Raw genomic sequence first — 24,088 nt, forward strand, 5'->3', positions numbered from 1 at the left:
CGTGTTGTTAACCTTACAACAAAGAATGATGAACTTTATGTTCATCATAAAAACAACAATGCAAATCCTTATGCAAAATCAAAACATTCTAATAAAGATGCTCGCACCCGAACAATCTAAACGCCAACGGCGTTTCACGGCACAAACTTTAAATAACTCAATTCCGCATTGAAAACCACATAGGCGTATCGCTGCTGGCAGAAACGCACCTTACAAGTAATTACAACTTCTAAATAAGAGGACACATTTTAAATTGAATAGATCATCCAGATGGCAAAGCCCACGGCGAAACCGGAATCTTAGTCAGGGAACGCAACAAACACCACTTTTACCAGAGGATTGCAACAAATTATTTGCAGTTATATCTATAATATTATAATTAGGCCACTACAGTATTACTATCGCCGTTGTCTTCTGCCCACCGAGCTTTACAATAACAGAAGGGAAACTCCTGGACTTCTACAATTCACCTGGATATCGCTTTAGTGCAAAATGAAACTACAATGTGAAGCACACGCACTGGGGTTCACGACTCGTGACCTCCAGACAAGGGCAACTAAATGAACTAATGTACTATATATCCCCTGGCAGCCCTAAATACTGGCCAGCTGATCCCAGAAAAGTTGCGGACTTTATTGACGTCGCTGTGACAAAGAAAAACAAAAAATCAAAAACGCGCAAAATCTATATTGGACTTATTATCCGATCACTCGCCGGTCTTAAAACTCTTCTTCAAAGCCCACAAATAATCAATCACCATAATGAAGTACAACAAGAACGGAAGTTAACTGCGGCATGCCGAAGTTTGTTTACCCTTGCAGTTATAATAAATAATTAATGTTAGTAGCACCATGTTAAATTTTTAAGGATTGTTGCTAGCTTCAGTGATATTTGTGAAAAATTAAATTCTTGATGCTGAAAAGTTAAAACATTCCATATATCAAAGTAAAAGAAAATGCGATCAAAGTGAACAAAGCCACATTTTTTAAAAAATAATTATTTCATTTCATTTCAAAATATAATTTCTCTGACCGTTACTTCGAGAGCTATATGTTAGAGTCGTGCGATTTTTATTAAATTTAATTAGAATATCCTAAAAAATCAAAAAATGATATTCCCAATTTAAGCTTTAATTTGTTTCGTATTATTTTTTATATGTTAAACAAGAAAGGAAGTTAACTTCAGTTATTTAAAAGTACAAAAAATGATACTCCCATTAGTATAAGATATCATGTCAAAAAACACCGAAGCTATAATCTGTTTCATATTATTTTCCCATTAATTTTGCGATCGTTCATATGGCAGCTATATGATATAGTCGTCCGATTTTGATAAAATTAAATACGAAATTCAGAACTAGTTAAAAAATGTTATTTCCAAACATGGGAGAACGCTATAGTCGAGTACCTCGACTACCAGATACCCGTTACTCAGCTAAAGGGACCAAAGGGAAATGGAGATATGCAAGCAGTAAAGCGAGATTGAAAACGCCACCTACCCGCGATCTCAATATATGGTTATTTGCGCGGTAGACAGATTTAGGCGTTATGGGCGTTAGAGTGGGCGTGGCAAACTTTTTTTGGACAGTTCATGAACGGTCGTTCGTAAAATGTGACCGAAACTTTAGGGTCGGGTTCCGAACGAATGGTGTCAGTTTAAGAACATTTCGGGCTTAACCTGAGAACTTAAAAATCTAAAAAAAACGAGGTTTGTGTACACGCTAGACTTTCTGGACGCCTGGTAGAGATTTATTTAATTTCCCACCTTATGTTTTGTTATTCAATGTATTTTGGATATTTTGCTGAAGACAAAGAATTTATTTATTAATAGAAGTACATATAAACATTAGAAATAATATTTTAATAAAACTTACAATTCACGACCGTCTTCTCGCGGACTCGAACCTGTGCTACCATGTGTCGGAGGCGGACGCTCTAGCAGCTGGACCACCGAGCGAATTTTTCGTGTGCGGACAATCGGGACACTAGTCCTACATACATGTTTTTATGAACGATGTTGATAATTTATCGATTTCGATAGACTTTAACGCGTCTATCGCAGCTTTTTCATGAGCGGCGTTCGATATCTGAGAACATTTTTCGCAATTTGGAACCAAGTTGTTCGTCGGTAGAAATTGTTACGAACACCGTTCGATTTTCGTGAACAAACGTTCGAAATGTGAGAACTAAAAATGGAGAACGGATTGTTCGCATTTCATGAAAAATGTTCTTGATTTTTTTCGTTCTTTTTTTTCTGGGTGTAGTGGCGCTACGGAAAGCCGAGCCAAACGATTCTTTTTATTGGGTTTAGTACCCACTTTCCAGGCCAAGTTTAAATTGAAGACCCGCGTATTTAAGTAGTTTTCGTTTTTTTATTGATGTACACGCACACAACGTGCATCGTTATAAGTTATAAGCAAATAAAGTGTGCCATCTCTAAAACAACCGATTTGCTGCATGCATCTCACCATCTCCCTCACAATTACTTTAGCTGAGTAACGAGGCCATCCAACATAGCGTTCTTTCTTGCTTGTCTCACTTTCATCTCCACGTCGACGTGAATGACCAAAAACTAATTGATGGGACAAACAATAAATAAACAAGAGCTGGTGCTTATAACGGAAAACATAATTCTGCTCTTAAGCTGTTACTGCAAAAGCAGAATTTCATTTTTGGTTAAAAACGGCAGTTGTTGTCTTTCAAGTCCTCTACATACTGAGTACTGTCTTATTTTGTGGAAGACAAATATCGGTGGACAAATAGATGCTAAACCCAAGATTTTGGACCAACCACGAACTCTTTTTGTCTTCCTCGATTTTCGAATCCTTGCATCCTTACATATTAAATAAATAATAGTTTTAAAAATCTGGGCTCCACGTAATGGCCTTTAATTTCTCAGAACTTTTTAGTGAAATGTGCGATTTAAGATAGGTAATCGGGTATTGATAAACAAAAGAAAATCGTGTTACTATCAAAGACAGATTATTAAGATCTCAGACTTAGATTCCGTAGCCTTGTGCGCAGCGCAAGTTTGTTACGCGAATATGCCACGCCCACTCTAACGCCCAAAAACCGCCCAAGCCTGTGGCAACCACAATTTTCATGTTAGAAAAAAAAGTTTAACTGAAATTTATTAGTCTCGTCAATACCTGTCGATTGATTCTGTGATAGAAGAAAAATCAGAGAAGTCAATTAAGCGGTTACATTGTTTTCGCAAAGCTGACTTTCAGGGGCTAAATCTTTCAAGCTTTGATTAGTCCGATCTCTACTCATCCCAAAACATGGATAATGGCTATAAATATTTTCTACAGTACAGTAAATTCGTTTTTCAATTCTTGTGTTCCGTTATACTATCCGTCAGTCTCCAACAAACCACCTTGGTTCTGTAAAGAGTTGACACACCTAAGAATTAAGAAGTCCAGGCTTTATAGGAAATTCAAAGATACCGGTTCTCAATCTATTTATTATAGATACTTTAGTGCTCGGTCTAGTTTTACCGTGCTTAACTCTCTGTGTTACAAAAACTATTTAAATCGTTGTAAAGTTCAATTCTCTCAGAATCCGAGAAAGTTTTTAAATTTGGTTAACACTAAGCGTCCACCAATAATCCTTCATCGTTATTTTTTATAAGTATTACCGCAACAATTGATAGCGATAGCGTAGCCGATCTCTTTGTCAAGTTTTTTCAAACCACATATTCCACTTTATCTCATTTTCCACAGCCTTATTCGTACACTGTATCCAGGTCGAATTTAATATTTTGCCCCACATTAAATTAAAGCTCTTTGCCTGTTGATCTTCAACGTGGCAAGCCTGTATATTCACCTGGTCCTGATGGAATTCCTGGCTGCGTGCTTATTCTTCCTTTCTCAAATTATTTACTATATCTTTAAAATCTTCACAATTTCTCAATATGTGTAAGGAATCGTTTATAATTTCTTTCCACAAGAAGGGTAGCAAAGTGGAAGCATGCAATTATAGGAGTATCTCGAAATTTTCAGCGATCCCAAAGCTCTTTAAAAATATTTTTACTCCCCACTCCGTGTCAACACGGGTTTATGAAACGTGGATCAACTACCACTATCCCTTTGGAACATACATCATTTATGATAAAGCGATTTAAAAAACAACTTCAAACAGACCATATTTACAGTGATTTTAGTAAAGCATTTGACTCTGTTAATCACGTTCTTCTTGTTAAAGATTGCAGAACACAAATAGTAATTTAAAAATTCCCTCTCTTGCATACTCCACGTTACCTCCGGTGTCCCACAAGGGAGCCACCTAGGGCCGCCATTTTTTACTTTATTTATAAATGTCCTTTCCTCAGTTATAACTCATTCTCTTGTATTAATGTACGCAGATGATTTTAAATTATGCCTGCAGTACAAGGATACTTCTTGCCAGTCCAACCTACAATCCGACCTGAACAATTTTCAATCATGGTGCTCTGACAAATTAGAGGATTTAAATCTCTCTAAGTGTATGGTAATGACTTTTTGTCGAGTCAATCCTCAATATGCGACATACACTAGTGCTGGCTTATTGGACAGAATAACTCTAGTAAACGATCTTGGCGTTCTATTGGACCCAAGACTAAAATTTTCTGATCATATTTCGCCCACGGTGAATAAAGGTAGGGGTGCGCTTGGCTTTATTAAAAGGTCAATGGAATTTGATGATCCTTATATTACAAAGACCTTATTTATTTCCCTTGTCCATTTGATACTTGAGTATGGATCTTCGGTCTGGAGTCCCCAATAAGGAATTCATGTTAATTGTATTGAATCTGTACAGAAGAACATTTCGCTATTTAAGGCGCCTAAAGTGGGATGCAAACCTGATTTTAACTTCTTATTCTAGTAGATTACTCCTGGTTAACTTACCCCTTCCTAGCCAACCGCAGAACGAACTGTCTTTATTTACAACCTTATCCGAGGCGAAATTGGTAGCCCCGACTTGGTTAGCCAGCTAAACTTTTCTGCTCCATGCAGTTTAACAAGAAATTACATTCCCCTAATTTCAAATCATTGTAGATCTAACTATGACTTACATGAACCTTTCAGAGTTTTATGTTCTGACTATTATAGACTTTTTCCTATTATCTCAAAATCGGACTCTCTGCCTCTCTTAAAATGATCATACTTTTTTCCTCGAACTATATCTTTATTTTTCTACGCGTCTAAATCTCGCGAATTCGTGCCGCACGACACTCGGCAGCGCCCCTCGGTCGGTTGAGCGGGAGGCGTGGCCGTGGCATCCCTCGCGAAAAAAAAGATGCCACTGCACATATAATCAGCCAGCCCTGGTATTTGCAGTCTGGTTATTTTAATAAAGTCACAACTTTGTGTTTGTTATTTTCATGTGTCTTTGAGACTGGTCAAAACAATTTCAAACGCTTTTACGTAGCTTGTAAACAGCGTTAAAAATTAAACAAAAACATGTTCCTTTTCGATCTATTTTTGAGCTGTTCATCCGGATTCTGTGAACTATTTTGGATTTTTTAAAATTGTTTGTCATATTTTTTAAGCAGTAGTATCTTTTGCTTTTGTATTGCGTAGATAACAGCTTTTCGAAGGGGCTAGAAACAACATAGCCAAATTTGTAACGTATGTGATTTGTATACCCTTTCAGAGGGTATAATGATTTCAGTCAGAAATTTGCAACGCAGTGAACGAGACGTTTCCGACCTCATAAAGTATACACATTCTTGATCAACATCACTAGGTGAGTCGATCTGCATCTGTATCGGGTATCTGATAGTGGAGGTACTCGACTATAGCGTTCTTCCTTGCTTTTAACATATTAACTTCTACTCATGGGAAAATCATTCTTTTAATATTTCAGAATATCAAATAAAATTTAAACAAAATCGGATGACTGTTAAAGGAACGATCGAATAATCAATGTCAAAATCATACGAAGACCGTTATATTTCGAATTCGGCAAACACATAAGGTAGTAAACTGATAAGAAACAAATCGGTGAGCTCTGTACATACAATGCTGCCATAGGAACGACCTACAAGGGTATCGGAATTTCGGGTGCCGAAGTTAGCTTCCTTTCTTGTATTTAATTAATTACACCACAAATACCAGAGCTGACGGACTACAGGTGTAGTGGCAACTAATGCTTAACTAGTCGAAAAAAAATGCTGAAAAGAAAATGCCTGGACAAAATTTCAGTTGGCCTGTATTATGATTGCAATAAATTTACTACACAAATATGGAGAAACAAATTCTCTTGCATGCAGAACTTACATTGTCGTTTAGCTTCATAACACTTCCTGGGTTACTGCCGCTTCCCCGAAAAACTGAATGGTCCGATCGGTCCTCTATATTAGCGCTTCCTTCTCTGTCTCTCGTTAGGCAACATTCCAATGAAGTTCCAAACAATACAATGCGACCATCTTGATATATAGAAAGTTTTGATTATGTCGTAAGAATATTAATTTTAAGTTTAATGTGTACTTAATACTAAGGTAACGTACACTTTACTACCGACTGATAAGTTTAAACTTACTTTGGTCATCTTTCTTTCCAATATCAAAAAAGCTCGTGGTCAACGATTTTTTTTTAGCTGCGATACGTCGTTTTTTAGATATTTTCTTTAAATCTAAAATTTGAATAAACAAGAACAACTTTATAGCCATGATTGTTACAATTATATGTTTTATTTATTGGTTAATAACAGGTTAACTCCAAAAACGTGCCTACAATTTTGGCATTCTTAAAATATTTACCGAAACCAGATTTAACCTGTTCCTTTTATAAGTATAAGTAGCAAAATAGTTGTCTCAAAATCGTAAGAGGAGTAAAATCATTTTCGGATAAATGCGTTAAAGTTTTAAGTTTGGTGCTTAGGTAAAGGTCGTTAGCTGTAAAAATGTTTGGGTTCTAAAAAAAGTCTAAAAAAATTCATATAAAAATCACATTTTCACATGCCAAAAATGTTTATAATTTTTAAAAATAATGAAAATACACCGCTAATTAGATTTTTACAAAATTTGGAAAAGACATATTTATACTCGTTACTCGTAGAGTATAAGGGCATACTAGATTCGTCGGAATATATGTAACAGGCCGAACGAAGCGTTTCCGATCCCATACAGTATATATATTCTTGATCAGGATCACTAGCCGAGTCGATCTAGCCATGTCCGTCTGTCTGTCCGTCTGTCCGTCCGTCCGTATGAACGCTGAGATCTCGGAAACTATAAGAGCTAGGCATTGGGATTTGTCATGCAGATTCCTGAGCTTCTTGCGCAGCGCAAGTTGGTTTCAGCAGGGTGCCACGCCACTCTAAGGCCCACAAATTAATAACCCACTAACAAATACAAATTTTAACTGAAATGTATTGTTCTCATCAACACCTGTCGACTGACCAAAAAAAATTTTGCCGCGTTCACTTTAACGCTCACATATCGCCCACAAACTAAAAAAATCGTATGAAATATGAACGCGGATATCTCAGAAAGAGAATTGGGATTTCAGATTTAGATTCCGTAGCCTTGTAGGCAGTGCAAGTTTGTTACGTGAATATGCCACGCCCACTATAACGCCCACAAGCCGCCCAAGTCTGTGGCGCCCACATGCTATATAACAATTATAATTGAAATGTATTACTTTCGTCAATACCTATTGATTAACCCAAAAAAAAAGGTTGCCACGTCCACTCTAACGCCCATAACGCTTAAATCTGTCTACCGCCCACATAACCATATATTGAGATCGCGGGTAGGTGGCGTATTTCAATCTCGCCTTGCTGCTTGCATATCTCTATTTCCCTTTGGTCCCTTTAGCTGAGTAACGGGTATCTGATAGTCGAGGTACTCGACTATAACGTTCTACCTTATTGATTGTTATATTACAAAATAAAAAGTACAGCTTTTTCTTTAAAAAACTTCCTTTAATAGCCGCGAACATAACTTTTTTTAATCCATACGAATGAATCCAAGTCAAAACAAGGAAGAACGCTATAGTCGAGTACCTCGACTATCAGATACCCGTTACTCAGCTAAATGGAGATATGCAAGCAGCAAAGCGAGATTAAAATGCGCCACCTACCGGCGGTATACAGATTTAAGCGTTATGGGCGTTAGAGTGGGCGTGGAAAATTTTTTTTGGATCAATCGATAGGTATCGACGAGACCAATACATTTCAGTTACAATTTTTTATCTAGCATGAAAATTGTGGGCGTCACAGGTTTTTGCGGTTTGTGGGCGTTAAAGTGGGCGTGGCAAACTTTTTTTTGAGTCAATCGATAGGTAATGACGAGACGAATACATTTCAGTTAAAATTTTTTATCTAGCATAAAAATTGTGGGCGTCACAGGTTTTCGCGGTTTGTGGGCGTTAAAGTGGGCGTGGCAAACTTTTTTTTAGGTCAATCGATAGGTATTGATGAGAACATTACATTTCAGTTAAAATTTTTATTCTAGCATCAAAACTGTAGGAGCCACAGTTTTGGGCGGTTTGTGGGCGTTAGAGTGGGCGTGGCAGTCTACTGAAACAAACTTGCGCTGCGTAAGAAGCTCAGGAATCTGCACGCCAAATCTCAATAGCCTAGCTCTCATAGTTTCCGAGATCTCAGCGTTCATCCGGACAGACGGACAGACGGACATGGCTAGATCGACTCGGCTAGTGATCCTGATCAAGAATATATATACTTTATGGGGTCGGAAACGCTTCCTTCTGCCTGTTACATACTTTCCGACGAATCTAGTATACCCTTTTACTCTACGAGTAACGGGTATAACAACTGAGACATTTTTATAAAGTACTGCTTATAATACCCGTTACTAGTAGAGTTCATGGGTATATTATATTTGTTGGAAAGAGTGGCATGACCGCAAAAATGGTAGGAAGCCCATGCAGAAATTGTACGAAAAAACACGGGATCATTTTCGGTTTGTTGCACGACGTGGGCAACATTCCCCCCTGCGAGAAACCTGTTGCAAAATTGTCAGGATAATAGGCTCAGGAGCACGATGTATGACAGTGTCCCTTTCCACACTTGTGGCAGTGATGACCTCGAATTCGTCTGCCATTCAAGGCGGGAAATGGAACCCAATGTTCGGATGGATTATTTGTAGGAGGGACATTTTGTACGGTATACAGAGCAGATATTTTAGAAGGATTAAGTGTTTTGAAAACTTGCTCTGAATATGACGAATTTGTGTGTGGATTTGAGGCGGATACTGGCCTTGGAGGGTCGGATGGATTCGGCATAGTAGTAGGACCGCTGTTTCGATGCAACAACGTGTTATGCCGATCCTTGCAAGTGAAACAGTTGTGACCGCTTGTACAATCCCGGTATCGATGGTTGCTTGCTTGGAGCACAACTGTTTTCCTTGGATATAGGCTGAACGATTATTTACCGTCATTTTGAGGAAGCATGGACATATACTCACGGGGTAGTCCTTCCTTGAAAACAGATCGGAGGCTTTTAGTACTGAAACGATCCTAGTCGTAAACGAATTTAATTTTGGAACTTCTGCCATCCGGTATGTGTCTTAAGACTGGACGGCCTTAAGGGTTCGATGGCGCTCAGTCAAAAAGAAATCAAGCTCGTCTTTATTTTGGGAGATGGGAGCGCGAGCTTTGGGAGTTTCGACAAGCACATATAAACCATGATAGGGCCCCAAATCTCAATATTATTGCCGGAAAATTTTGAGGAGGTTGGGCAACCTTAAATAGAGCGTTGAAGTTTCTGTAAGGCTGCTCCAGACTCCTGTGCTATGGATTCCACATTGAAGAGAGTTTTCAGGTTACTATTCACCTGCAGGCGCTTATTTTCGAAACGCTCTGTTGGGCTTATCCATGCTGACCGTAAGTTATAGACTCGAATTGTTTATGTATATCACTGTAAAAAGGTCCCGGAAAGTCGGCCAGCGAAGATATTCTTTAGAGAAAAGCTCTGTGTTTATGGGAGGGAGCCGACAGCCATAAGACGTGGAGATTTGGGAAACTGCTGTTGGAGTTTAAGAACTTTTGAAGGAGCCCTGTTGGGTTTGTTCCATGAGCTGCTAGGTAAACATTTCATAAGTGGAGTACGTTTGGTATTATACATCTGGAGAAAACTGCCGCTCGACACTTTCTCCAGAAATTTAACACACTTTTGACGTGAAAAAGGTAAAAGGAAGCATGTCCGAACCTATATAGTATACATATTAGGACGGTTCGGTTTTTGTGGGGCCGAAAAAAGTGACAAATCGTAAACGTAATCTTTAAAGGATTGTGAGCAATATTTCGGAACCAACTAATGGTCACCCCGCAATGTGTGGTGATAAAAATAGACTTATTAATTGACAAATATCAAACGGAATTCAAACACAATCATCGGTCAAACGATTTTACAAACACATTCGAAAATTTATTCTAACTAGCAATGTCGCCGGCAGCATCGCCGGAAATCCGGACTGATAATGTCGCGAACAGATCGGCTATATCCTATACCTGGTCATGGGTTTATTTATGCCACTAAATTAAACTCAATTAATTCCTGATATGGTTTTGGAGTGATTTTTGTGGTTTCGGCATATTTCACAATAAATTACAATATTTGTTTAAACTCTGCAATTTTTTTTACAATTTCTGTAAGACTTGCCCAAAAACGATTTTTTTTTAATTTCCCTCTGGTGCAATAATAATTAATCAGTATGTATTCCCCTAAGTTAGATTTGTTCAGCACATTTTATTTGTTTCATCAAATGCCTTTTAAATTTTTCCCGTTAAAGCCTAGTACTCACAACGACGAAAGCCGCAAGATAACCATAGGGTAGAGCAAGAGGCAAACCGGGGGCTAACGCTTTTCGTCGGATCGGTTTTTCACCGCAGTGCTCAGATAAGCTAAGTAAATACCAGAAAAAACAGATTTCGTGAGTGAGTTCAATTGAACGCCGTTAGCCGCCGCGCAAAGAATAAGAAATTTAAGTTTTCGGTGTGTTCGTGCAGAAGCGGAGTGGACACAACAATTAAAAATAGAAGAAAAAACTCAAAAACGTTTGCAGGAGGTCAGTGCAAATGATTAAGGACGCCCAATCCGAGCTGTTGCCCAGTATTGTGGGACTTTACGCACAGGAAGCTATACCACAACAGGACAAATACGCAGAATAGTGGAAGTGCTAGAGATAATCCAATCGAGAAGCCTATTGGGAAGGAGCACGACGAGTGGGACTTCGCGCCCTACATGGGAATCGCGTTGGAGGTGTCGACGAAAAAAATGTAAGTTCCGGCCAAAATAATTTGATTAGGTTGTACTAATATACTAATAATGTACTTTTAGGAGAGCTTAAGCGGAGCTGGAAGACACGCTGGCTTCTATACCGGCTATTGCCACGGTGCTGGGCAACTTCCTGCAGCATCAGCGGAACAACCCGTTCCGAATTCGGTTCCCATTCCTTTAAGGCCCATGTTAGAACTCGTCTTTTTTAAATTGCTCAGATTTTTCGTTCAAGGCCATCGCTAAAGGCATTGCGAGTTATCTTTGAAAACTTTGGTCACACTACAATAAATAAGATTTTCGACTAGTAAAACTCTTAGCTGATCTGAGTACTAGGCTTTTTTTGGGCTTATTGAATTTCTTGGCCGATAATAGATGCGGTCAGGTACAATGAAATCGGTCACACGACGTGACGTAGAGACATTAAGGTAGAATATCCTAGCAGCGTTCCCAGGGTTTGACCAGAGTAGTCAGGAAATGTGCAGGGTTGGGGGGTTGGGGGCCAGGACAGGGTCAGGGGTAAGGGAAGGGGGACTAGGACGGGGAACGCGCTGGTTGGTTATGTGTAGCCTCCAGGGCCTATTATAATTCAGACAAAACAAACTTGCAGAGAATTAAAGCTCAATGTTGATCTGCTTGATAAAGGCTGCTTCCTCTCTGAAAAATAGCAATTCTTTAGTTAGTAGTAATTCTTAGAGATTGGCAAAGCGATTAAAAATTTTAAATCTTCTTCTTTGGGTGGTATATTTGAAGCATTCAAATATAGCATGATTGGAGTCATCAATTTTGTTACAGGTTTGAAAGATATAGGTAGGATTAACTCCAATAGTAAAAAGATTCAGCTTGATGGTATAAGCATCCCATTTTAAATGAGAGCGCCATGGAGTCTCTTCTACATTTGGAAATATCTGCGAAAAGGGATCCTTTAGATCAAAATAGCTCCTTGTAGTGATCATTCCAGTCAGAAAAAACTATTTTTTAATTTCTCTGAGCGCTTCAGAACTATTGTAGTTTATCGTTATTGTTCGACTATCTGTTGAGGCTTGTTTTGCCACTCTGTCAGCTACCTCGTTCACTTTAACACCTGAATGAGCCGGTCTCCAGATTATTTTGGCAAGTTTGAGCTCTTGCCAAGAGAGCAAGTTGTGTATGTCGCTACACAGATGGAATTTTGATTTTTTTTCCTGAGGGAGCTTGGAGAGCCCAAACTATCAGTGTATATAACTAGATGTTCATTCTTTTTATCACAGGCGTATTCCAGGCAAAGTTTTGTCACAGTAAGTTCTGCAAAAAGCGACGACATATTGTTGTCAGATTTGTACATTATGTTATATCACCATCTCATCCGAGATTGAGGCAACCGTAACAAGAATTAGGAAGTCAAGATTAACATGAAGACTGATTGATGCAAGGTGTTCATTGCGCATATGTTGTATTGTCATGCCTTTTTTTTACTGTGGATGAAGGTTATCCCAATTAGTTATAGTTTGTTTGAGAACTGATATGATGATGATGGTCTTGTATCATCAAAAATATCTTAAAAGTACATGTAACATCTATTAGCTAGAGTATTTTACTAGTAACGTTGCTAAACTATAGGAATCAGGGTTTATTGTCATGACCATAAACATTTCTTTGGTTATAAAATTTTGCGATCTAAAAATCGGAGGTAATTCCCCTGCTAGGCATAGATAAGATGATTTGGAGTACTGGGGTTAGCACCCACACATCTTCCCAGATTTGAGAGCTATGCTCTACTCATCAGTTTGTTTGAGGTCTCATTTAAGTTGGAAAAAGATGATATGCTGTGTTCCTGCTTTGAACGAATAAAGCTTTTGTCAATATTTACTGCCACTTTAGGACGAAGTCCCGCTTTAATGGTAGTAGCCATTTGCATCAGTCGATTTCCACTTTCATTTCTGTCATGGTCAGTGTTTGACATATTTGAATTAAGAATTCTACGAAGAAATTGTATGCCAAAAACTTGCTCAATTCTGATGTTATTAAGAGACAGGTTAATTACTTTTTCTTTTCCTGCTTTCATCAGCATAGCTGCTTACTTGACTGGATTTAAACTGAGGTTAATATCCTGACACAGGAGGTGGAAATTAAGAATCCTTTCATTCATAATGTTAGTGCTTGGCTTTCAACCTTATGACTGACCATTATAACAAAGTCATCCGCAAACTGAAAGATCTTTGTACTGTTGTCATTACTTTGATGAAGTCTTTTTGAGTAGATATTTAACAAAAGGGGAGATAGACAGCTACCCTGAGGTATACCACCACAAACCTCTTCTCTGCAATTTCCAAAGACAAGAACCCGTTTTGATAAGAAATTTATGATCCAGTTAGTATAAATGTGAGGAATTCGTTTAAGTCTGAGTAGGAGATCTAGAGTTTTCAGACACACAGCATTATAAGCATCCATGATATCAAGGAATACTAACAAACAGACACATAAGACACATTCCAGCAGATCTGTTTTCTATACGCTCATGATTTTATAGGGAGACTGTCATTTTGCTCTATTAGCGATGTGATTCTGTTCTTGATGATACCATTAATAGTTTTGAGAGCACTTTGAGCTTGATTAAATTTTAGGCTTGAAGGATAGCGCCACGCTTTTTTCGATGAAGGTTGAGTGTTGTGTGAGGAGTTGAATAACTCCTCACAAATAGAAGCAGCAGCAAATGGCTGGCCGCTCACCAGATACGAGGCGAATTCGCGTAGTAACGGCGCGGCGAGGAGAGTTTGGAGACTTGGATGGAGAACGAGAGAGTTTGGAGACTTGGACGGAGAACGAAAAAGTTTGGAGACTTGGAGGGAGAACGAGAGAGTTTGGAGAGCGAGAGAGTTTGGAGACCAAGGATGGAGAACGAGAGAGAATGGAGACTTCGCGGGCAAGGCAAGAGTGCCGAGTGCAAAAGCGGATAACGGAACTCCACCGGACTTTAAACACTCCCGTGAACGTTGGACCGGGAGAAGAAGTGCCACATCTCGGCAGAGGAGCGGCACACAGGCGTGCCACAAGCATCGGTTGGAAGCGGTACGTGAAGGACAAGTGGGTCAGCCAGGAGGCACGGACCTTGGACCCGGAGTGGAGAGATCCAGCGGGCCGTGCGCAAAAGGGAAATAACGGTTCCCGGAGGCCCTATATAAGGCCGCAGAGCGCTGGCAGCTGGATCAGTCGATCACGAGGAGTCAAACCTTCAAGATCAGTTAAAGTACCAAGTGAACAGTCAGTCAAGCAAGTAATCTACGAGGGAGCCACAACCAAGCGAGTCGTCGGAAGCAGCGCCGTGGGAAGCACACAAGGAGCAAGATCGCCACGTCGAGACGTTCGGGTTTGGGACATCAGGAATCTCCGAATTGAGACACAAGTGGCTGAGTTCCGGAAGGTATCACACGGCTAAGTCAAGGAGTTTGTTTTCCAACTTTGTCACGACCACACCCTGGCGAGTCGCCCGGCGGGTCTTTCAGAGACAAGCAAAAGAATCCTACGACGAAGAACCGTCAGCTTGGGGCGGAAAGTTGTCTGAGACCCAGCGTACCTTGCCCGACCAAGCAGGACCTGGCGTGGCGGACGAGCGGTGGATCGATTTACGGTTTCAAGAGGCGTTCGCTTGGAGAGCCCTGCGATTACCGACGAAGTTCCCGAACAGCAACCGCCCAACTCCCCGAGTGCCAGAACACCGAGCTACTGGTCAGGAGACAGCGCAGAGGACATCGGCAGCGACGCCAGCAGACATCTCCGGCAGCCACGTTACCATCGTCGCGCGGAGCTCATTGGGGAACGCAGGAGCGTCGCGGACGTCAAGCATTAGGGTGAAGCCGGGTGGAACGTTCGTCTGCGCTAGGCGTAAAGCAAAGTGAACTGCTAGGCAGCTTCCTGGCGGAAGCAATGACTGTCAGCGCGATCTGAGCAAAAACCTAGCGGGACCGTCCGGGACAGAGCAAGGGACAGGTCTTGCCTCGAAAGGCGTTAGCCTGGAGAGCAAAGCTTGTTCACCCTAGTCTGAGAATGGTGACACTTCCCTAAGCCCACAAGGCCGAATTCTCTGCGAGTCTAAGGCGCGACAAGCGACCCCGAGGCAGCGCATCGGCAAGCGAGCAGAGGCGGCAACTACGAGCGACCCGAGACACAGGAGCCAGCGGACGTCGAGTCAACACGTCGACAAGCCAGGAAGAGGAGCACTAGCAGCCGGCGAAGCCGGAGCAAGGAGATACCGAAGCCAGCCCAGCCACACAGCCGATGTACTAATACCACGAGAATAAATCCCACTGTTGCCATTTGAACCCTTTGTTTCCTCACTGATCTACGGGGCAGTCACGTCATATAAATTTGGTGGGACGAACACACAATCTTCTGAGCTAGCCGCAAGAATCTCGTAGCGAGCAGACAACAAAATCAGTTCGTTACATCTGGCGTCCAACGTGATTGTCCCAACACGTACGGCTTGGACCTTGATATGATCTCTCGAGCGATGTCGGAGTTGCTTAAAGGAAGGGCTTTGAAATGGTTCATCGCCAACATCAAGCAATGGAGAATCTGGGCAGAGTTTATAGAAAGCTTCCACACCTATTTTCTGCCAAGAGATTTCTTCACCAGGCTAGCGGACCAGGTCCGGCAACGGAAGCAAGGCTTCAGCGAGTCGTTCAAGGACTACATGATCGACATGCAGACGATGGTGAGGCCACTTAACTACTCTACGAAAGAGACGTTAAGGGTCATTAAAGAGAACTGCACCCCAAGCCTACGGATTTTCTTAAGAGCATACAAAGTGTCGGACCTGGATATGCTAATGATCCTAGCCGATGAGTACGAAGAACTTGAAAAGGAACGGGAACTTTTCGCACAGGAGGACAAGTTCTCAAAGACCAACTCAGCGTCACCAACGCAGGTAACATGCAGAAGATGCGAGGAGACAGATAACCAGGACACACGAGGAAATGACCAATGGTACCCACCACACCAAGCCAGACGACGGCAGGCAACAGACGCACCACGCGGAGCCCAATGGACACCACCCCCACAGCAACAGAGACAGCCAAACAATACCTTGTGGAGGCCACCAAGCAACACACAGAGGCCACAAGATGCCACCCATATCACAGACCCGCAGGAGATCTGTCGGAAATGCGGTGGGAAACCAGCGGCTGTTATTTTGCTAGATTTGTGGCAAGGTGGGTGTCAGGAGCGTCGATTGCTGCCAACGATCGGGAAATGGCCACCGATCTCAGCCGCAGAGAGCCGAGCGGTGATCGCATAATGCCACCTCTCCAAACTAACGGGCAAGCTAATCGAGGAGGAGCAGCAGTTGTTCGCAGCTGTGATGATTTGTGGGAACAGCTACAAAGCCACAATCGACACCGGAGCAACGGCAAGCTTTGCTAGCTAAGAAATGGCGGACAATATTGCTGCTCTAGGAAGGATTACAAGGACGAGACGGCAAGTTAGGTTGGCAGACGGAAGGTGCGGCGGAATTAATGCGCAGCTCGAGGTGGAGGTCGAATTCGGCAACAAACAAGTGACCATGAGCCTGTTGATTTTACCCGGAGTAGTGGATCCATTTGTGTTGGGATGGAACTTCCTGAAACAATTCGGAACCGAGACAAGGTGTGCTGGACACGAGATAATAATACCAGCCAGGAACCGACACAATGGGTGGCTCGAGGAGAAGCTATCAGTAGCAGTCGTGCAACAAGTAAACGAGTTGGACGATACTACAGCGTTCCTTGAGGCAGAGCTGGCAGACCTCAGCACAATGACGGGAACATCGAATATGGCAGAACACCAGATCTAAATGAAGGATGACAAGCCAATCAAGCAGAGATACTACCCCAAAAACCCAAAAATCCAAGGGGAAATCAACGCAAAGGTGGACGAGCTGCTCCAAATCGGGTCCATAGAGCATTCAAAGAGCCCATACAGCTCCCCCATCGTGATGGTGAAAAAGAAGACAGGCAAGTGGAGGCTGTGTATCGACTTCAAACAAATCAACGCGAAGTCAGTGAAGGATCCCTACCCAATGCCCCGCATAAGCTACATCCTAGATCAACTAAGGGTACATCAGCGCGGTACATCAGCAATTTGGACCTGAAGGATGGATACTGGCAGATCCCACTGGAAGAGAGTAGCAGGCAATATACAGCGTTCACGGTACCAGGCAAACGTTTCAGCGAGTTTTGGACCAAGTAATTGTGCCCGAGATGTCACCTCACGCATTCGCTTACCAGGATGATATAATAGTGATCGGTCGCACGCTGGAAGAACACAAACGAAACCTTAGAGAAGTGTTCCGGCGTCTAAAGGAGGCGAACCTGAGGCTGAATCCAGAAAAATGCCAATTCTTTAAGAAGGAACTGCTGTACCTGGGACATCGAGTGACTAGCGAGGGAATAGGAACAGATCCAGAAAAGGTAGCCGCCATCGCTGAACTGAAACCACCATCGACCGTCAAAGAGCTCCGGCAATACCTAGGAGTAGCGTCGTGGTACCGCCGATTTGTACCAGATTTTTCCAGAATCGTCAAACCCCTGAATGACCTGCTGCGCAAAGGCAGTATATAGCTTGATTTCTTTGCATTTCTGACTGTATCTTTCCACCTGATTGTGAAAAGAGAAGCCCTGTTACATTTCCCTGGGGTAGAGTCCCGAATAGCTTCCCAACTCGAAGATCGAATCGCCCTTAACGGTTAGCAGAGAATTCGCAGGCACTTCAAGAAGACTTCAAGCACACTAAGCTCAAAACTATACAGTTTAAATGTGAAATATGCACAGACCCTTTACTCTATAGAAATCACAACCAGCACGTTCGGGAACTGAGAGTACTAGGCTTAAATAACAAATAAGCAACATCAGTGTTGCAAAAGGATTGAAAACTAAAAACGATGGTGTTGTGAATGTGGTATTTCCTACACCGTATACTAAAATCATACTATACGGCCAAATTAAACAAAAATTAAGATTAACTTTTACTTAAGACTGCCACGACTTGTAAACGGTCGTGTGGTTTGAGCTGGCGCCCAGTCGTAAGTTCGGGAACGTACTCAACAATACATTTTTCTAGATCGCATATTTTTACACAGAACGCGGGGCCGCTTGGATGTGTTTGAACATAGTGCATCCAGATACATGCGTAAACGGAAATTTGGGAACGCATTCCGAAAAAAAAGTTATAGAACGCATTTTTTTAAAGCTAAGTGCATTGCATTGCGACGCTTTCTAGCTGTATTTAAAAAAGCTTCATCCTGGTTCATTTTGCTGCGAATGTAAATAACAAATATGAAACCCGAAAGTTGCCAATGGTCGTTTTTTTATGATCGTTTTTTTCGGTACGGTTCTCTTGTCAATCTAATAATAAAGACAAAAGGAATCATGCAAGGAAGAGCGCGGCTTTTCATGTGCCTTGCATTTCTTGCTAGTTGCATTTTTAATTCTGAAAAGAGAAGCTCGTGCCACGTGTTTTGGACAAGCCTGCTGTTTTCTACCACCAATTTTACATCAATATTTTCACAGGTAAGTTAAGTGTAGATAATGTAGTTCAATATGAACACAATAGAGTAAAATCAAAAAAACTGCAAAGGCATATGTACATAAGTGCGAAGTACAAATAACAATTGTACATAATTGTACAAATTCAATTCGCTTTATACCTTTCAGAATCGCTAAAAAGGGATGGTCACACCAAGATTTGAACTGCCTAAATGATAAAGTCTAGTTCTCTAGTAGAAAAATCGTATTCTTTGTAGTGTGACCGAAGTTTTCAGAGTTCAACCGAAACTAGGTTTGTTGACAAACGGAAAACAAACCAATTGGAGCAATTTAAAAGAGTCTGCTGGTGCACATAGAAAGTAAATTTTAAAAAATGGAATGTTCAGCGAATGTTTTTATTCATGTATTTTAGAAATATAAAGCTTCCTTCTCGTCCCGCGGATACTTCGACATCTGCAGTCCAGCTCCGAGTTCCAATAGGGATATTGGACGTTGAGGAAGTAGGAGCCGGATTGGGAACGGGGTGGTTCCGCCTGATACTGCAGGAAGTCGACCATCATTCAGACAATGGCTGGTAATGGCTCCTCCAGCTTCCCCCCTTTTTTCTCGTCCCTTTAGAACCCAGCGCGTCCGCCATCACCGCTTTAGCTACCAAGTAGCTGATGGAGGTGGAGTCCTGTGGTTCCCCATTGGAGAGCTCGTCGGAGAATGTTTCGGGGTTGTGCTAAAAAAATACTTCAATTAGAACAACGTAACCAAATTCTTTTGGCCGGAACTTACTTTGCAAGGACACGCTTGGTAGAGTCTCCATGTAGAGAGCGCAATCCCACTGGGATCCTCTAGTGGATCTTGCTTCCTGTCGGTGAAGTCCCACAATAAAAGGCAACAGCTTGGATTAGGCGTCCTTTTTCTTCTGCACTGACCTCCAGCAGGCTTATTTAGTGTTTTCCTTCAATTTTTCATTTTTAGTTTCCACATCGCAATTGCACGAACATTTCTTATTCTTTGGCCCGCGGCTAACGGCGTTTATCGAAAGTCACACGCTAAATCTGGTATTTTTTCTGGTATTTCCTTAGCTAATCTGAGTACCGCGGTGAAAAACAGACCCAACGAAAAGCGTTAGCCGCGTATTTGCATCTCGCTCCCTCCTATTTTTAGCTCGCGGTTTTCGTCTATGTAAGTACTAGGCTTAAGAGTACAAAAACAAGATGGAAGCAGAAAAGCCCGTACAGAAGGGGAGTGAATCCGATTTAAGATTAGTTGCGTTCTTAAATATTGAAATAAAAAAAAAAAAAAAAAAAATAATTAAAAACCTTTTCTATGTGTTCAATGAAAAAGCTTACAGACATTTATTTTTTGAAAGCGCATAGGTGCATTTTATAAATGCGTACAGAATGTACCTTTTTGGTATATAGGTGCATTCCTTTCTACAGCTTACGGGCGTATTCTTAATTGATGCGTACAGAATGTACCTTTTGGGTGCAGACAGACGCACTCTAAATATATTCACCTAGATGCATGCAAGAGATGCGTCCTTTTTTGTGCCATTTCATAATGAAAGAACAGGTACTGGAATGCAGATATTTTTCACTGGGGCCCGGCGAAGCCTCACGACCGTTCACAGGTCGGTGTTACGGAACAGCGCCGGAAGAGGACTCCAGAGTCATGACAGTGGGCACCACTATTCTAAAGCATTATTTTTTTTTCCATTTCGCCGTATAGCATGACCAAAGATAATATAGACCACAAGATGAGTAACAACCTTAAACGGAATGTACGGCAAAACTTTTGGTGTGGATTTTGGATCTTCCTAGTGTGCGGTGTCCGTGTAAGATTTTTTGGTTGTGTTAGTGTAATTTCCCAGTCGTAAATGACTGCATTCCAGCACCCGTTCTTTCATTATGAAATGTCATCAAAAAGGTGTTCCGAAAGTTATGACTCTATCCATTCCTTTTACACGGATGAGGGACAGAAAGGAAGATACCCGTCAATTCTCAAAGGTATTTACCCAAAACAAACGTTAAAAATACTCATCATTTGAACTTACTGCATGTTACATATAGAATAAAAACATTCACCGTGATTTAAATGTGGGATCTGTCAAAGACGAAATCGAGAATGTAAAAGCAAAGTATACAATCAAGCTACAAACTCATCCAAATAGGGTGATAGGCTTGTGCAGTCTCTAACCTGGAAGACTACCCATACACGACTCCGGCGAAGAGACCTCCCCACCCAGCAACAATAGCTTGGTCCGTTTTTTAAAAAACTCAATTGTAATTAATTAAATATATGTATTAGATTACGATTTGGCTACTTCTCGTCAGTCGCGAAGAGAGAAGATTCGTAAAATAAAACACCGTAATTTAAAAACAAGGAAGAACGCTATAGTCGAGTACCTCGACTATCAGATACCCGTTACTCAAAGGGAAATGGAGATATGCAAGCAGCAAAGCGAAATTAAAATGCGCCACCTACCGGCGGTAGACAGATTTAAGCGTTATGAGCGTTAGAGTGGGCGTGGCAAATTTATTTTTGGATCAATCGATAGGTATTGACGACACCAGTACATTTCAGTTAAAATTTTTCATCTAGCATCCAAATTGTGGGCGTCATAGGTTTTCGCGGTTTGTGGGCGTTTAAGTGGGCGTGGCAAACTTTTTTTTAGGTCAATCGATAGGTATTGATGAGAACAATACATTTCAGTTAAAATTTTCTATCTAGCATCAAAACTGTAGGAGTTTCAGTTTTGGGCGGTTTGTGGGCGTTAGAGTGGGCGTGGCAGTCTACTGAAACAAACTTGCGCTGCGTAAGAAGCTCAGGAATCTGTACGCCAAATCTCAATAGCCTAGCTCTCATAGTTTCCGAGATCTCAGCGTTCATCCGGACAGACAGACGGACAGACGGACAGACGGTCAGACGGACAGACGGACATGGCTAGATCGACTCGGCTAGTGATCCTGATCAAGAATATATATACTTTATGGGGTCGGAAACGCTTCCTTCTGCCTGTTACATACTTTCCGACGAATCTAGTATACCCTTTTACTCTACGAGTAACGGGTATAAAAAAGTGTAAGTTTGTTTTGCTTTTTGAAGGAAATGTGTTAAAATTATTAATAGTTATAGTTAATAGTTAACGGTTATTATAAAGAAATTTTATTTAAACGAATCTCATTTTCCCTGCCAGCAAAAATGCATATCTACACACGCACGCATCTAGGAAGAGAGAGAGCGATCGCGTTTTTAAATCGCTCCGAAATGTTCTAAAAGTTTTAAGGAACCATACCAGGAGAGGAGGCATATTTTGCTTCTACTGTTCCACTCTTTGTTTGTGTAGTTGTTGCTACATTTTTTCACTCGCGCTTTTACTTTGCAAAAACTTTGTTATTGGTGGAAAGTTCTTGCGCGACCAGCTGATTGAAGTGAGCGAAAGGGGCTACGGTTGCTATAGCAGCGAGCTTCGTACCGAAGCTTCTTATTCGTACATTTTATTTTGAAAAAAATATTGTTTTTGTAAATTGTAGTTTTAAGTTTATTTAAAAAGGGGAACCAATGTGAGACAGGAAGCACCAGCAAGCCCCAAAAACCTGGGAAGAAGCCAGGTCAGGGAGCCCAAAGCACGGCCGCCACGTACCGCCGCGATAATCATCGCAACCGCTAATGAAGGGCCCTACGCAGCTGAAGGAGCAAGGAGAGGTCGTACACTGCTAAGGGGGCGCACAGCTAAGGCGGAACTCCTAAAACCGCGGAGCTACAGAGTACCATAAAATCGGTCCTGGGCAGCAATGTTGACGTCAAAACGCTGACCGAGACACTGCTGATCGAGGGATAGTATATAGATAAGATCTCCGCAGTTAAAGCACAGTTTGACGTGGAACTGCCAAAATCCTCAGTGGTGAGTCTAGGTGCAAAGTTCGCCCAAAGGTAAGCCCTAAGAGATGCTTTAAGTGCATGGATTTTTCCATATAGCAGGAAGTGCCGCACTCAGGATGACTGCTCGAAATGCTGCTACAACTTCGGCGTTAGGGAGCACCAAGCCAGTAGCTGCACAGTAAAGGCCAGCTGCCTGCTCTGTAAGAGAAAGAAGGAGCAAAACGTTGACCTCCCAACAATGAGTGGCTACTACAGAAGGGCAAGACATGGGCTCAGGGGTAAATAAAGTTTCCTCAAATAAACCTCCAAATTTTGCTCGAGCAAAATGTCGCCGAGCGAAACGTAGACTTTGCACTCATAAGAGAACAATATAGAAATAACCAGGAAGAACGCTATAGTCGAGTACCCTGACTATCAGATACCCGTTACTCAGCTAATGGGACCAAAAGGAAATGGAGATATGCAGGCAGCAAAGCGAGAGTGAAATGCGCCACCCGTGATCTCAATATATGGTTATGTGGGCGCTACACAGATTCAAGCGTTATGGGCGTTAGAGTGGGCGTGGCAAACTTTTTTTTTTGGATCAATCGATAGGTATTGACGAGACCAATACATTTCAGTTGCTTTGATACCACCTTTAAAAAAACATTTATCCATTTGTCAATATTCTTGCTTTCATCAGAATTCTACTTGGATGTTGGAGACGGATGTGAGGAAAAGCCGTAAAACTATTTGCATAATCATTAATATTTGTTTAAACATAGAAATGCTATTTCAATTTGAGAATAATGAAAATTATTTTGTAATTTGCCCTTTAGAGGAAATGTGTTAAATCTGTTAATGAAATATTTTTTGCAAAAGGATATAAGAATTTAATATAAAGAATTTGTATATAAAGGAATCTCATTTCGCCCGTCAGCCATACACATACACGCACGGATATCCTGTTTTTAATATACTTGTTCTTATTGGTTTTCCACCTGGTTTAGATTTAATCGCTAATTTTTGTTCAATTAAACGCCTTTTTACATTTTTCGTTAAATATATGTATTTAAAAAAAACCAACCATTAAACCATGTGTTAAAATGGTTAAGCAAAGAAATAATACATGTGGTATTTTGCTTGTATGGGGACATATTTGACGGCTTGGCTATGTCCATATGCCAGATGCCATACGCCTTATGTTCTTTATACTTACCAAGCGTCTTCAAACTATTTCCGAACTTTTTTTTGTTCGTAACTTTTATACCCGTTAGTCGTAGAGTAAAAGGGTATACTTGAATAGAAAAAAGTTTGCCACGCCCACTCTAACGCCCACAAACCGCCCAAGCCTGTGGCGCCTACAATTTTCTATTGGAAAAAAATTGTAACTGAAATGTTATCAAAATACCTATCGATTGACCCAAAAATACTTTGCCACGCCCACTCTAACGCCCATAACGCTTAAATCTGTCTACCGCCCACATAACCACATAACCCACAGGAGTAGGTGGC

The 24,088-nt window shown here is 41.3% G+C and overlaps 1 protein-coding gene across 6 annotated transcripts in view; it reads right to left on the bottom strand.

Annotated features, from left to right (window-relative positions):
• RhoGAP102A (Rho GTPase activating protein at 102A) overlaps positions 1-24,088 on the bottom strand; it is a 47,643-nt gene that overhangs the window by 14,341 nt on the left and 9,214 nt on the right. For 5 of the 6 annotated variants that reach the window (XM_017088469.4, XM_065867395.2, XM_017088467.4 and 2 more), the window contains exons 4-5: positions 6,522-6,614; positions 6,260-6,408 (exon numbers count right to left, since the gene is read on the bottom strand). In XM_017088469.4, coding sequence (XP_016943958.2) covers positions 6,260-6,408; positions 6,522-6,614 — 242 coding nt within the window. Of the gene's footprint in view, positions 1-6,259; positions 6,409-6,521; positions 6,615-19,134; positions 19,443-19,498; positions 19,986-24,088 lie in introns of those variants that run through there. The other variant, XR_010654659.2, reaches the window with a different exon arrangement.

Source organism: Drosophila suzukii, chromosome 4, assembly GCF_043229965.1.
Source record: "Drosophila suzukii chromosome 4, CBGP_Dsuzu_IsoJpt1.0, whole genome shotgun sequence".
NCBI lineage: Eukaryota > Metazoa > Arthropoda > Insecta > Diptera > Drosophilidae > Drosophila > Drosophila suzukii.